Source organism: Gopherus flavomarginatus, chromosome 2, assembly GCF_025201925.1.
Source record: "Gopherus flavomarginatus isolate rGopFla2 chromosome 2, rGopFla2.mat.asm, whole genome shotgun sequence".
Taxonomy (NCBI): domain Eukaryota; kingdom Metazoa; phylum Chordata; order Testudines; family Testudinidae; genus Gopherus; species Gopherus flavomarginatus.
The window spans coordinates 93,221,931-93,238,506 of record NC_066618.1 but is presented as its reverse complement, the minus strand read 5'-3'; the positions used below and the strand labels follow the sequence as shown (position 1 = coordinate 93,238,506).

The 16,576-nt window shown below is 39.6% G+C and overlaps 1 protein-coding gene across 4 annotated transcripts in view; it reads left to right on the top strand.

Annotated features, from left to right (window-relative positions):
• AOAH (acyloxyacyl hydrolase) overlaps positions 1-16,576 on the top strand; it is a 123,262-nt gene that overhangs the window by 70,126 nt on the left and 36,560 nt on the right. For all 4 annotated transcript variants that reach the window (XM_050937722.1, XM_050937725.1, XM_050937723.1 and 1 more), the window contains exons 13-14: positions 5,014-5,105; positions 8,983-9,065. In XM_050937722.1, the coding sequence (XP_050793679.1) occupies positions 5,014-5,105; positions 8,983-9,065 (175 nt within the window). The remainder of the gene's footprint in view (positions 1-5,013; positions 5,106-8,982; positions 9,066-16,576) is intronic.

The following is a 16,576-nucleotide window of genomic DNA, read 5'->3' as shown; positions in this document are numbered from 1 at the left end:
AGTGGAGTGGGCAGGGGCAGAAAGCCTTCCCCCACGCGTTCTTACACGCCTGGTTCTGGAAGGTGTGGGACAGGGTGAGTACCGAGGGAGGTTATACATGGGCTGCAGTGGCACTCTGTGACCCCGCAGCTCTTCCAGCATACTGCGGAGGATGTCAGTCTGATCACGAAGAAGCTCCAGCGTTGCTTCCCGCCAACGCTGATCTTCCTGCCGCCACAAATCATTTTTAGCGTCCCTCCTGTCTTCACGTTGGTCCCTCCTGTCTTCACGTTGACTGGCAGCCTCCTTGTACTTTGCGACCAAATGTTTCCAGTCGCCTTGATTAGCTCTCTCAGTACGGGTTACTGCCATTATTTCTGTGAACATATCCTCACGCGTCCGCTTTTTCCTTAGCCTTCTTATCTGACCTCCTCGTCGGACAGGAGAAGGGAGGCTGGAGAAATGTGCAGCTGTGTGGCGGGTGGCGGGGGAAAGAGTGATAGAAGAATCATAAGAGACACGTTTCACAGAACACTGGTTACATTCTTTCTCAGTGAACTGCACTATTCACCGTACCTTTCACATGTAACTGGACTACAAGGTCGCCTTAGGATTCTTTTAATAGTTATTGCTTGCAGCTGTGGACTGAGATATCAGCTCAGACGCAGGTCAAGAGAGTACAGAAACCGTGTCTGGAGAAAATGGTAAGTAATTTGGTAGTGAACCGTTCCATGTCTTTTAATTCCCTGCACCCCCTGCTATAACCAGGTATCATTCACGCTTTGGGGGCAAAGTGCTTTAAGGAAAAACACTGGATTCTTTTCTTAAGCCATGGAAAAAGTTCAGCAGAGGGCAATAGTGAATGCCCCACCCCCCACAATCTGCATCTCTGCTGTGCTGGGAGGTTGCTTTAACGCCATCGACCTCACCCCTTCCCCCCTCTGCCATGGCAATTACTAGCGATGATTCATGCTGCCCAAAGTGCTTGGAGACACCGCCCAGTAGGACTGTTTAGCATTCTACCTACCATCCCCCACAGGGCTACATGTTAAGGTTTTGCATTTACTGGGGCAATACAGCATAAACAAATGGATGGTCATCTCTGTTCCCTTACTAAACTACATTAATCTCTGACAGGTGACCATGAACTATATCAGTCTCCTAAGGATAACAGACAGAGAAAAAGAAATTATGCTTCTTGAATGCCAGCAGTCCCCAGGTCCATTTGCTGCTAGGCTGTGTCATGCAATGATACCTGTTTACGTGATCCAGGCATGGCGTGGTAAAGTTTCGTTTCATGGCGAACGGAACAAGGCAGCCCTGCCCAGAATCCTTCTGCAAAGGCTTTTGGGGTACTTCCAGGAGTGCTTCATAGAACTGTCCTTGGAGGATTTTCGCTCCATCCCCAGACATGTAAACAGACTGTTCCAGTAACTCTAATTCCAGCTACTGCATGCAAGCACTCATGGCAAATCACTCAGTAAAAAACGCTTGCTTTCCTGCTATGCTTTTAATTAAAAAACTTGTACTCACCAGAGGACGGTTCAACAGCTTCATTTTCTGGGCTACTGGCTTGAGAGAGCTGGCAGGGTACTTCTGTCAGGGTTAGGAAAAGATCCTGGCTATTAGGGGGAATGGAATGCTCGGTGATCTCTCCTGTCTCGTCGTCCTCCTGTTCCTCATCAACATCTTCGAAGTCTTCTGCAGTGGCAGAGATCACTACCCCCACCTCTGAATCTACAGACAAGGGGGGGGGTTGTCGTTGCACAGTTCCCTAATATTGCGTTCAGCTCCTCAAAGAAGCGGCATGTTTTGGGGCCAGATCCTGACCTGCCCTTTGCTGCTTTGGTCTTCTGGTACGCTTGTCTGAGCTCCTTCACTTTAACTCTGCACTGCAATGAGTCTCTTTTATGTCCTCTCTGCCGCATGGCATTAGAAATCTTTTCAAAGATTTTCTCATTTCGCCTACTGGAGCGCAGTTCTGAAAGCACTGATTCTTCTCCCCATACAGCTATCAGATCCAATAACTCATGTGTGTTCCATGCTGGAGCTCTTTTCCTATTCTCAGGAGACTGCATTGTTATCTCTGCTGCTGAGAGCTCCATGCTGGGCAAACAGGAACTGAAATTTAAAAGTTCCCGGGGCTTTTCCTGTGTACCTGGCCAGCAGTAGAGTTCCTTTCCCTGTGCAAAGCAGCCACTGGTGCACTGTGGGATACGTCCCGGAGGCCATTAACTTCGGTTTCCGTCCACACTAGCATAAAATCGATTTTACAAAATCGATTTTACAAAATCGATTTTAGGGTTACTCCTGTCGTTTAGCTGAAGTACAGAAATCGATTTTAGGGCCCCTTAAAATCGATTTTCTGTACTCTGTAGTGTGGACGGTTACAGCTTTAAATCGATTTAAAGCTGTTTAAATCGATTTAAAGCTCTAGTCTGGACCTGGCCTGTGGCACAATCACCCATTGTTTTGACTGCCCTAGATGTAACTCTTCAAGCTAGCACGTGATTTCCAAACCAGGCGAGGCTATACTACCATCCTAGGCTAAGACACTGCCAGAAAATGATTCCTAGGCTAGAATACTGCTTCATAACTAGACTTACCTGAAATAGCATTTGAGGCTAGAATACAGTTTCAAAACTAGGCTGGAACACCTTACTAATCATTTTCTGCTAAAGTCTGGTTCCTAGGATGTATCGTCATTTCTAAACCAGGCTAGTCTAGAATATGGTGTTTAAATTAGGCCATACTTGAATACCATTCTAATGTAGAATCCCTGTAGTCCAGGGCCCCCTTCTAGACTAGGACATGTTTGCATGTTAGGTTAAGCTAGAATGTATCTTTTTAGGTGAAAACATGCTTTCTAAACGACATCCCTATAGAGCTTGAGGTCCAGATTTTTAAAGGCATTTAGGCATCTAAAGATGCAGATAGGCCCTAGGTACTTTTGAGAATCCCGCTAGGCACCTGTCTGCATCTTCTGGAGCTGAAATATCGTTAAAAGTCTGACCTTAAGTACTTTGATGGATCAGGGTCTGTGCTAAACTGGAATACAGTTTTAGGTTGGAACATAGTTCTAAGCTACTACATGGTTTCCAAAGTCAGTTTTAATATGCCTAGGTACCGGCTATACTATACAGGTATTTAACCTAAATTAGCCTGAGAAGCAGTTTAAAATCATACTATAAAACTTGTTCAGTGACAATAGTTTCCAGCCCAGTGTTGGCAGGTCCTAAAGAAAGAAGTGGTTTTAGATGCTTTTGTTTTAAAATACATTTCATCATCTTTTTTAGACCTTACATGTGTATTCTGTAATTGATAAGGGATCTTAAACTTTATTTTATATTTACTGATTTTATTTTATGCATTTCACTTCCTCTTTTATAAAAAACATATTTTGGGCCAAAATTTCAAAAGTGACCAGCCAAATTGTGTGCTTAAACTCCTTCACTTGTGCAGAGTTCCCAAGTACTTGAGCATCTTCAGTAAGCGCCTCTTGCACACACAAATATAGAATTGGAAGCTGACAGATTTGAAAATTGTCCCCAGTGTTTTTCTTGAGAGTGAAATGAAGGGTTATCAAGCCAGAAATGTATTCACCTTGGTAGCTAAAGCAGATTTACTGTAAGTAGGTCAAATATGTGACTTGCAACTTCCCCTGCCCCCATCCCTGCTTCTAAGAATCAAAACCTGTAAAGATTGCAGGATTTAGCTCTTCTGTTGTTCACCTCTGGAAAGAATTATCCACATGCTGGCTGTGTATAGTTTTGAGGGTATTTAGAAAAACACAATTGCTTAAAAAGAAAATGAAGTTAATAAATTAAATGGATTACAGCAGCATGTTGGTTTCCTTACTTTATGCTTTGACCTTCCTTTGTTAACAGTTTTTCAGCATGAGCACAAAGGACTTGTGCATTTGTCTTTGAATGTGTACTTCAGATTGGTAAAAGCTGAAAATTTACTCTGTCTTCTCACAAGGATGAGATGGGGTGATTTCTCGAGGTCATTATTCTTCCCTTTTGTGATTTTTTTTAACACTTTCACAAATCGAAATGGAAAAGAATAGAGTTCCATATATTGAACGTACAATAGAGCTTTCATCTGCATAGTGTCTTTCATAGAAACTGTATCCTAAAATGCATTACAAAGATAAATAAGAACAGAGGCTAGGAACACATAAAGGCTGTATCTGTTTTCATGAAAGTTCTGTACTAGCAGCGCTTCCTGCTGCTAGGAGGGTTTATATCCTGCTCCCCACTCTCCTTCTATGCATGTGCCCTCCCTTGACTCCTTTCCCCATCAATGGAGTCTCCCCTGTAGGAGAGGGATCCCCAGTCACATCTGTCTTGCCACCGGGATGATTCCTTCCAAACTCTGTGAATAAAAAAATTAAAAATAAAAACGTTGTCTGTGGTAAAACCTGGAGGAGATTAACTGAGGCCCAGGAAACCCAGATTCACCTTGTGAAGTTTCTAAAATGGCATGTGTTTGAACCCTACCCTTCCCACAGATCCTAGGGATCAGGGAGGAAGGAAGGCTTCAGCCCTGAGCTACATGATCCCTTAGGTAGTTGTGCCTGGCCTCCCATCTCCCACATAGCATGGGCCCTTAGAAACCATGCAGCCATTGGCTACGTTGCCCACAGACATCTTGCTTTGGAAGGGTCCATGAGATGAGTGCAGAAGTTAATGCTGCAAGCTGATATCTACCATTCCATGGTGCTGTAAGTATTGTATATGCTGTAGTTTGTGAAGCACTGTGGGGCCTTCAGAATCAGAGGTGATATTACAATATATGCATTTAAACTGTTTCTACTAGTATGAAAGTGTTTATGGTTCTACTCTTCTTCTCCATGTTAGGGATAAGAAATATCTCAGAAATAAGTAGCAACTTTTTAAGTGTAACCACTGTATAAATGTACGGTATTATCACTAACTGGCTGATGCTCCAAATTGAAAATGTTTGACTCTGTGAATGGGATTTGATTTGGGAAAGCAAAACCATCTCAATTGCTTTTAAATTTCCTTTCAGAAATCATTTTCTGATCTCCCAGTGGCTCTTACCAATGAGCTTGACTGGCCCCATTTCTCAGGGACCACCGGATTTCTGAACTCCACAATTGGGTAAGCTCATAGAAGGACTAAGCCGAGTTTTAGCAAGCTTTGATGACAAAAAAATAAGAAGAAAAAGAAGAAAGATGTGGAAAGGAGAAACCAAGCAAAGATCATCGGAGAAAAATCCAGTGTTTGAATGGAAAAATAAAAGTGCCAGCATGCTCTGCCTCTGCTTTTCCTAAAATCATGATTGTCTCAAAGATTTTTCCCCACATTCTCTCTCCTCTCAAACATTTTCACTAACGTGTGTTCTCACAGATCAGCCTCACCTGCTCCTTCAACTTTGCTTGCCCTCCATGCATTCTCTAGACATATTCAATATAAATTATTTGAAAAAAAAAAGATTACATCTTCCTTTTTTCAAAACCAAAAACTTTAACATAAAGCTCTTGGTACACCGCCCCCCGCAAATTTAATTCCAAAAATTTAAAATGTGGATTTTTTTGGATTTCTACTTTTTCCTCGTCCTGTTTCCTCTTTGCCACTGAATGAATGATGTCTGTATTTTTGAAAAGTTTTTCACCATCTCATTTTTCTTTTCCCCCTTTTTTCCACTCTGCAACTTTTGCAAGTCCTCACCTTTGGAAAAGTTACAGTGAAAAGGAGACACTCACGCTGCCACTCTGTAACTTTTTCAAAGTTGGAGATGTTTGGAAAAGCAGAGTACTAAAAGAGAAAATGAAAAAATGGGGATTTGGGGGAGGGAAGCCCTTGACCTCATTCACTTTATTGCACTGAACGACAAAAAGTTAAGGACTGGGGCAACAAGAGGAAGAAAAGAAGGAAAATTCAAATGATTTAGAAAAAGTATTTCACAAAAAATTAATAAATGCAAATGAAAAAATGTTCCATTTTGATCCCTGTGAAATGGAAACAACTTCAAATCATCAACATTTTTCCTGAAATTGTTTTTCCATTTTTTTGACCAGCTCTAATAGGCTTCTATATGTGGTAATGGAGTGTATAGGGGATGGTGTAATGGACACACAGCAGCTCCACTACTGCTTCATGCCCTAGAGCAGTGGTGGGCAACCTGCGTCCCATCAGGCTAACCTACTGGCGGCCACGAGACAGTTCGTTTACATTGACCATCCACAGGCACGACTGCCCCCAGCTCCTATTGGCTGCAGTTCGCTGTTCCCAGCCAATGGGAGCTGCAGGAAGCAGCGCAGGCCGCAGGTTGCCCACTACTGCCCTAGAGCATTGGCTCTCAACCTTTCCAGACTTCTGTACCCCCAAGTTTAACTTCACTTAAAATCTACTTGCTTACAAAATCAGACAAAAATACATGTGTCCCAGCACACTATTACTGACAATGGCTTACTTTCTCATTTTCCCCATATAATTATAAAATAAATCAATTGGAATATAAATATTGTACTTACAGTACAACGTACAGTATATAGAGAACTATAAACAAGTCGTTGTCTGTATGAAATTTTAGTTTGTACTGATTTTGATAGTGCTTTTTATGCAGCCTGTGTAAAACTAGGCAAATATCTAGATGACCTGGAAGACCTCTGTATACCCCCCGCCAGGGGTACACGTATCCCTGGTTGAGAACCACTGCCCTAAAGCGGCTGCTCAGTGCGTGTGTAGTAAAGTGGTCATGATAGGGTTAATAATGCCTTAATTATTATGGGATGGAATCCTGCTCCACTCCCACACCCTCTTATTTCCTGTTTAGTCAGTATGAGGTTTTTTTTGCCACCACTTTGCTGTGGTGTAGTTAAATAAATACCAAGGTCACAGCCTGCAGTCTTGTGAGTAGAGTTATTTTTGTTGCACCGAGTGGTACCTTTACAAAACTAGGGACTTGGAGAAAAGACATAGGCCTAGGGGTTAGCATATATACGTTTGGATTCTGTGTGTCATGGTTTACTCGCATGTTTTTAATTTACATATCGACTTTAAAATAATTGGGCTAATATATATCTGGAATATGTAAAAGCAGGACTGAAGCAAAGCTAGCTAAAATCCTATGTAAACTGGGGTAGTATGCTGTTTTCTAGGAAGCATTTATGATTTATATTGATTAACTAAATACTGCATTCTTTGCTTTGCTTTCCACCTCATGCTGAAGGCTGTAGAAATTTAATGTGTTACTTGTATAGCCTCTTCCATGGTTAATGATCAGCATTATCACATTTCAAAGTAGGTAATATTTTATTTTTCATTCTTGGTTTCAAGACTTGTCATGGCTTTACATTTATCTGCATTGTGTTTGCCATCCTTTAGCCCAAATTCCTCTACATCTGAGTTCAAACACAGCTTCCACGGCCCCAGTAGGGATCAACAGATATCAAAAGGGTTCTAGAGGGTGATCTTTTTATCAGCTTTCCTTAAAGCTATTCTCCTTTATAGGGTTTTTACATTTTTCTCTGCAGTCCAAAGGAAAGGGGAAAATTAATCAAATACGATCTGTCTTTCAAATCAGTCAGTACAAGATGTAAAACACTAGGAAATGAATGTTCTGCCAATACTTCTTCACTCTTATTTACTGTTCCACAACTATAACAAGAAGCCAAAATCCCTGTATGTCAGTAGTGTTGCTTTGGTAAATGGCATCCAGCATAAAGGTTGGTGAAGCAATTATCTGAAGCATCAGTATAAACACAACTAGAAATATGGACAATTTGAAAGCTACTGTCAGCCTAGAGAAAGCTTTTGGGGGGATATCTAGATTTCCACTTAAATCGTTATATTTAAAAGAAAATTATTAACTGTAAAAAGGGGAAGCAGAAAAACAAGGGAATGTCAGGTTTGGATCTAAAATTGATTTCTGACTTTTCAAAACCATTGAGGCTCCCTGCTCTTCAGAGAATTAAATCTAAAGGATGCTAATGTCTTGTTCAGCAGTTTCAGGCTTGGGACCCTGCTGTGCCACACAGCAAAGCTTTCCTAGTCATTTATGTCAGAGAAGAGTTTAAATGAAAATCCTCAGAAATAGTCAGTGCAATTTAAACATGATAAAGGCGGTTTTACCTTTTTCTTATCTATGGGCTGCTTCCTCTGGCTACTTGGTTTTTCCTTACCCTCGTTAACCTGCCAATTGCCTTATCCTGCCTTTCTGTCCATCTTTTTAAATTGTTGTATGCATCCAGATTGCTATAGTCTGACAAATCTTCCCCAAAATGTTAATTTGAATCTCTTCCTAGAATTTTAATCAGGGCCACTCAGAGGATTCAGGGGGGCTGGGTCTTCGGCGGCAGGGGGCCCCACTTTGGCAGCAATTTGGTGGCGGGGCATCCTTCCACTCCACGACCCACTGCCGAAGTGCTCCGAAGACCCACGGTGCCCCCCCCCCCCCCGCCATCAAATTGCTGCTGAAGACCCGGAGTGGAAGAAGCTCGGGCCCCGCAAGAGTTTTCTGGGGCCCCTAGAGTGAGCGAAGGACCTCACTCCAGGGGCCCTGAAAAACTCTTGTGGGGGCCCCTATGGGGACCAGGGCCTGGGGCAAATTGCCCAACTTGCCCCGCCCTTTGGGCGGCCCTGATTTTAATAATCAAATTGTCAAAATTACCATATTTCATTGGCTTAAATTATGCCAAAATTCCAAAATTAAACTATAAGGGATGTGCTTAATGGCATGGCAAACAAAACATGCCAAATAATGCAAAATACCAGTTCAATCCAGCAAACACTTCGTAGTCCCATTGCCTTCAGTGGGACTACTTTTGATAAAAAGTACTATACTTAGTAGTAAATACTAAGCCCAGTAGTTAGTGTATACAGAATTGGGATCTAAAACTGTTCAGAGAACATACTGTATATTTTAATGTATTTTTAATATGTAATCTGCCAGCCCTTTTCTTTAACACTTTCTTTAAAGCAAAGGTTTCATTTGTACCATATGAGTTGAATGGCTTTTGTTAATGTGTTTCAGAGGCTGGACAGACTCTCTCTATCTACGTTTACGCAGAAGAAACCGCTGCAATCACAGAGACTTCCAGAATATTTCCAAAAATGGTACTATAACCTCATTTTTGCCACAGATGAAAGTTTGATTTTGATGTTGAATTAATGGGTACAGCTCAGGAACACCATTCAGAATAATGCTACATAACTGCATGCATGAATTGTGGAGAAGTAGAGAACAGGATCTGTTTAACACAATGTCATTTCTCTTTGGTTCAGTCTCTCTATTGATTCTGAATAAGAACTTATTTATGCTTGATCTCTTTCATCCACTCTATGACTAATGAATGACTTCTGCCTGACTAATAACTGATGTGTTTCACTGTAACTCTAACCTGGAATTCATTTTTCTCTGTCTAAATATTTTTTCTAAAATTAAAAAAGTTTAGCTCTTAACACTGAAGTTTGCATTGAGGTTCTGAGCCTCTAGAATTACAAACTTTAGAAATTGTGCTTGATTGGAAGTTCAAGTATTTCCTCCCTCATCTCCCATGGCCATTCTACATCAGTGATAGAATTAAAAGCCATACAAGATCAAAACTGCTTTTGTGATACAGAAAGCCGCCATATTAGGAGTCCTGGTTACAGAATGGGTAGTGCCTGACATGGTTGGAATACCATTTGGTCCTGCAGTGGAGACAGAAATGAATCATTCCTGAATTGTGCTATGACCTATGATTAGGTCCACAGTCATCCTGCCTTCTCAAGGCAGGTTGGTTCATGCATCTTATTCCTGCTCTGAAAAGAAGCAACATGCCTTCCTCCCCTATCCCTGAATGTGTGCTGCATCCCCATCATGGCATTCAGGTATGTGCTAGGAGGTATTCCTGCCCCATTGTACAGGGATGTTCAGAAGAATATATGTTCTATATGCTATACAACCCTTTATTCATGGAAGGCTGTTGTAGAGTACAGGTCAGACTTTTGTATAGTGTATACATAATAAAGCCAATTAAAGTGTCCTGGTGGCCTAGGGGATTGGCACTCACAGGTTCAGAGGGCCCAGGTTCATATTCCATTGATCCCCTGGGGCAATGAAAATTGTCAGACAAGATGATTACAATGGTCCCTTTTGGTTTTATAATCTGTGCATGTAACATCACCTCTCTATAGCAGCTTTATGTTCAATTTCCCTCTCTTTCTCTGGCCTCGCTTCTTTTTTTATACATCTTGATGATCTCTCCATCTCTCTCTCTCTTTTCATTTCACATAGATATTTTACACTCATATTGCAGAAACCTGCAGGGTATAAAATAAGGTGAGATTTTGCCAGGGTAAATTCTCTCAAGAAAACTGAGAGAAAAATTTAGGAAGACAAAACTTACAAGTGATAGAAAAGTCCCATGATGACTTCCCTTACTGTCTTCTCTTGATCATCCTCCTGACAGAGAACTGTAAAGTATTTCCTCATATGATGTAATATTTTCCCCAAACAGGAAAATTTAAATGGACACTGTCAACATTGGTAAGGCTAAAAACTGATCACTGATCTGACAGGGGTCCCGTCTGGGAGAAAATAACCTATCTGCCTAAAATAATGCTTCCTACTACTTGAAACATGAAAAGAAAGAAGATGCAAAGAAATTCAGAGTGCAGAAATCCATTTCCTCTATCATAGGACCAGTCCTGCAATGTACTGAGCTTCCTCAGCTCCCAGTGAAGCCACTGGGAAATGAAAGCACTTAGCATCTCCAGGAACCATGTGGCATTGTGCGGAATCAAACCCATAATACTTAGACAAGAGTTTTCTTATCATATACCTCATAGAAAGCTGTGTGTCATCTTTTCCTCATATTCCTAGTGTCAGTATGAAAACAAATAGAAGGAAGGGCTGCTCCAGATAAGAGCTTTCAGATGGGCCCAGACTCAGTCAATGGGAAATTAATTTTTTGACTTACTGACTTTGATGGATTTTCCTTTAAAATTCAGACTTTGGAAATTAAAAGTGAAGCAGAGAGACAAACAAAAAAAATCAGCCATTTAAAAATATGTCTATCAAAATTCAGCTGAGGAATTGTTGCATATGTGAAGTTTTAGGTGCTTAAAGGAGACTTTATTTTCTTGGTGTTGGTAGGGCTAGTGGAAAGTTTGAGGTTTTGTTTCCTATGTTTGTTCATTTTACAACACAGGAACGCCGATCACTGCAGGTTGGCAAAATCCTGTGCCCCATCTGCATAGGTGGGTGCATTGTGAGTGCCGTGGTTTTGCTGTATGGGGGTGGAAAACTGTGAGGCATCTGCAGTGCGGCACATCTCTGTGCATTCCACATGTCTGTGCACAGTGGAGAAATGTTCCACAGCAGCATCCTGGGCCACAATGCAAAGGGAGCCAGGAAAGACTGAGGATATGGCCCGTAACAGCTTTCTGAAACATTCCTATGTCCAATATCCTATAAAGCTAAAAATGGGATTTCAGTGCCATTGAGAACTGGAGGGTCCCAATTTCCCAAGGTGACCTAGTAAACATTTATATCTATGGAGAGGTCTGAGGTGATAACTGTTACATTTGTGGCAGTCTTAAGGGACAGAAAAACCCTTGTATGTTATTTGTGAAAATTTTTGTGGCTCCATCTGAGCCCTGCATGGTTGGACTCCTGGTCTCTAAGGCACTTGCTTTACAGATGGAGAGATACAAAAATAGTCACACTAGAAACTATAAAAATTCTCCAGAATACTCCTAAAATAGTTTATCTGTAACGTATGTGGTATATACAGAATACATGATGGTATGGTATAAAGGCTTTCTCCACACTCATTTGAAATGATACACATGCTCATGAGTGGCTTTCCAACATGTTTAATACATGAGCTAAGTTAATAATTCCTAACTAATCATTTTCTCTAGCAATTTCACTTCTTTCTTCAGTTTGCGAGTGATCTGTAAACAGTTTACCAATCTAATTAATTTGCTCTTCAAAATTATTTGTTGAATAACTTCTGGAAATACTTTTTGGAGCATAGCTTATTCACAATCAGTTTATCACACTTAGTCAATATCTGAAGTCCTAAACTCAAGCTGTTTTAAGTGGATTGGTAGGTCGCATGGCATATTTTTGTTTTCTGGTTGGATTAATGCAACTCTCAGGATCAGGTTTCCAGTACAGATACTCACAATTATGTGTTGGAAACTTACTTTTTGTGTATGTTCCACAATATGTGCTTAAAATCTATTGTTTTGATGAACATTTCTGCTAGTGAATTTATTTTACTAGAATATTCATAAAGATGAACATGAGAGGGACATAAACACAGTCAAAGTGGATTCCTTTAAAAATCATCTAATAGTTACAGGATTTTGATTTGCAGTATTCACCCACCTCTTTTTCACACACAGACATCATTGTGTGTGTATATTGGGGCTGTCAAGCAATTAAAAAGTTAATCACAATTAATCGCATGATTAATCATACTGTTAATAATAGAATACCATTTATTTAAATATTTTTGAGTGTTTTCTACATTGTCAAATTTATTGATTTCAGTTACAACACAGAATACAAAGTGTACAGTGCTCACTTTATATTTATTTTTGGTTACAAGTATTTGCACTGTAAAAAGAAATAGTATTTTTCAATTCACCTAATACAAGCACTGTAGTGAAATCTCTTTATCATGAAAGTTGAACTTACAAATGTAGAATTATGTACAAAAAAAACTGCATTCAAAAATAAAACAACGTAAAATTTTAGAGCCTGCAAGTTCACTCAGTCCTACATCTTGTTCAGCCAATCACTCAGACAAACAAGTTTGGTTACATTTGCAGGAGATAACACTCCCCGCTTCTTGTTTACAATATCACCTGAAAGTGAAAACAGGTTTTCTTATGATACTGTTGTAGCCGATATCACAAGATATTTATGTGCCAGATGCGCTAAAGATTCATATGTCCCTTCATGCTTCAACCACCATTCCAAGGGACATGCATCCATGCTCTTTTTAAGACTTCTGAAAGCATGCTCCACACCTCGTCCCTCTCAGGTTTTGGAAGGCACTTCAGATTCTGAAACCTTGGGTCAAGTGCTGTAGCTATCTTTAGAAATCTCACATTGGTACCTTCTTTGCATTTTGTCAAATCTACAGTGAAAGTGTTCTTAAAATGAACATGTGCTGGGTCATCATCTGAGACAGCTATAACATTGTCCTAACCTATTCCCAGATTTGGACCTTAGCGTCCAAAATATGGGGGTTAGCATGAAAACCTCCAAGCTTAGTTACCAGCTTGGACCTGGTAAAGCTGCCACCACCCAAAAAATTAGAGTGTTTTGGGGCACTCTGGTCCCCCCAAAAACCTTCCCTGGGGACCCCAAGACCCAAATCCCTTGAGTCTCACAACAAAGGGAAATAAACCTTTTCCCTTCCCCCCTCCAGGTGTTCCTGGAGAGATACACAGAAGCAAGCTCCGTGAATCTAAACAGAGGGATTCCACCCTCTCTATTTCCAGTCCTGGAAACAGAAGTACTTCCCTCTTCACCCAGAGGGTATGCAAAGTCAGGCTAGTAAATCTAACACACACAGATTTCCCCCTGACTTCTTCCTCCCACCAATTCCCTGGTGAGCACAGACTCAATTCCCTGGAGTTCCCCACTAAAGAAAAACTCCAACAGGTCTTAAAAAGAAAGCTTTATGTAAAAAGAAAAAAAAATACATAAAAATGGTCTCTCTGTATTAAGGTGACAAATACAGGGTCAATTGCTTAAAAGAAATATTGAATAAACAGCCTTATTCAAAAAGAACACAATTCAAAGCACTCCAGCAACTACACACATGTAAATACAAAATAAAAAAACATATAAATCACTGTCTTATCTTTTTTGTACTTACAACTGGGAAACAGAAGATTAGAAAGCAAGAGACAGAAATCCTCTCATAGCCGAGAGAGAGACAGGCACAAGAACAGAACAAAGGACTCAGACACAAACTTCCCTCCACCCAGATTTGAAAAAGTCTTGTTTCCTGATTGGTCCTCTGGTCAGGTGTTTCAGGTTATTTCTTACCAGGTGTAAGAGACATTAACCCTTAGCTATCTGTTTATGACAAACATGAATTTTTTTTAACAAGCATCATCACCATGGAATCATATCCTCTGGAATGGTGACCGAAGCATGGCCATGCTTAGCATATATGGCACTTAAATCCCTTGCAGTGCCGACTACAAAAGTGCCATGCAAATACCTGTTCTCACTTCCTGGTGACATTGCAAATAAGAAAAAGGGCAGCATTATCTCCTGTAAATATCAACAAACTTGTTTGTCTTAGCGATTGCTGAAGAAGAAGTAGGACTGAGTGGACTTGTAGACTCTGAAATTTTACATTGTTTTGTTTTTGAGTGCAGTACTTGTATGAAGTGAATTGAAAAATGTAAATATTTATAATCAAAAATAATATGCACTTTGATTTCAATTACAACACAGAATACAATATATATGAAAATGTAGAAAAACATCCAAAATATTTAATAAAATTTCAATTGATATTCTATTATTTAACAGTGCGATTAAAACTGCAATTAATCATGATTAATTTTTTTAATCGCAATTAATTTTTTGAGTTAATTGCATGAGTTAACTACAATTAATTGACAGCCCTAGTGTATATACATGCATTTTATAATGTATTGAGTGTAATTATGCTATAATTGTACTTTTTGTTATCAGTAATTACCACTAGAGTCATATAACTGAAAGATTAATTGCATGGCTGAGTGATTATAGTGTAAATACAATATAATTAATGTATCTGAGTTCTAAAAATACATGAACCAAGTATGAAATCAAAGGGGTGATAATAGGCAGTTTAGTAATGTAATTAAATTTCCAGAATGGGCTGATCCAAAGCCCACTTAAATCAATGGAAAGACTCCCACTGATTTCAGCGGATTTTGAATCAGGCCCTATATGAACAGGTAATACTTAGCAGTTAAAAACATAATCATGGTGTAATTACACTGTATTTGCTGTGTAACCACAGTATAATAGTCACTATGTTGTAAAGCATATATGTGTGTATACATATATATTCCGTGTAGCTTAATAACTTCACTATCTGCATACAAAAAAGACTATTTGCTTCTGAAGACATTACCCCTATATCCCTAATTGTTGTTAAGAGTTCTGAACCTGCCCTTCTTTATTAATGCTGTAATTGTTTCAGTTTTGCAAATCACCATTTATCATATATTTCATAATTATTTTGTGCTATGATTTGGTGTATTGGTTTTTTTTTGCCTTTGACCTGAAAAGCTCAAGTACTATGCCTGTTAACTTATACTCTGGCCAACTGAACATTAAAGCACCAGATATTTCACTGCAGCCTGGAATACAGTTAGAAGTTTAAAATGTTATCTTCATCTCAGTTGTCTGGGGAATATTAGTTCAACTGGATGTATTTGAAGAAACCTGGAATCTTTTTCTTTGCACCCTAACATTTTAAATTGCTTTATTGTCTTGAGGGAGCAAAAAGTTCATTAAGCAATAAGACATTTACAGCCAAGCAGCCCAGTGCTGAATGTTGGCACAACTTGGAACCTGACTCTTCCAGCACATTTCAGCAGCGTCCCTTTTCATTTCCCACATAATCTGGTGTGTACCAATCAAAATACCTATCTAATGGGTAGCCATTAGTGACCTAATTGCAATACATAAAACTAGTATACAGCAAGTTAAAAATACCCACCTCTGATATTAAAAAGAAAGCAAAGAAAATGTCACTTTATATTAAGGTTACATTTATAATTGCTTATATAGGTTTAATACATGATTAATAGAGTTTTTTAATAAATCATCAATCAATTATAGATTGTTATAGAGTCCAGCCAGTTAAAGAGAACACACAACTGAGGATACCTTTCTGAAGTGCAGGCTTTTATACATTAAATTAAAGAAAGATTTTAATGTTATTAGCTTGCTGCCATTATTGTTCTTTACCTCCAAAATAGCTGCAGTGACCATCTTGCTGTCACTACTTATGCTTTCTCCTATTGGCCATAGAGAGACAGAAATGACTTTGTCAATATGGAGTGACAGGATTGTGGACATGAGTAAGGCCTTGATTCAGTAAAGTATTTAAACACAAGCTTAGTTTTTAAGCACTTGCTTAAAGTTATTGCATGTGCTTAAGTACTTTTCAGAACAGGGATATTTTCCTGATTTAAAGTCTTAGTGAAGTCTTCACTGCAGAATGCCACAGGATGGGTCTGCTGGTTTCCCTCCCACCAGGGCAGAGGTCTGCTGCTTACCAGTTGGATGAAATGCTACTGAAATTCACAGCTGCACCGTATGTTGTGAAAGGTGCTTTTGGCATAGTCCCGTTTTTCATATGCTTGTCACTTATAAGGTTATCAAGACGTGGGCTATTCATTTTTATTAAATTGTGAGAATGAGTCACTTCTCAATTTACAGGGAAAGTTAGAAGCAGTTTGACTGTTCACAAACAAGGATGGTTGGTTTACTGGAGATGACTGTGTGGACAAAGCAGTCAAATCTAGATTCAAATCCAAATTCAAATTTACCCAAAAGTTCAGAAGTATTTTAATCTGGAGTTTTGAATCAGATCCTTCACTATTAT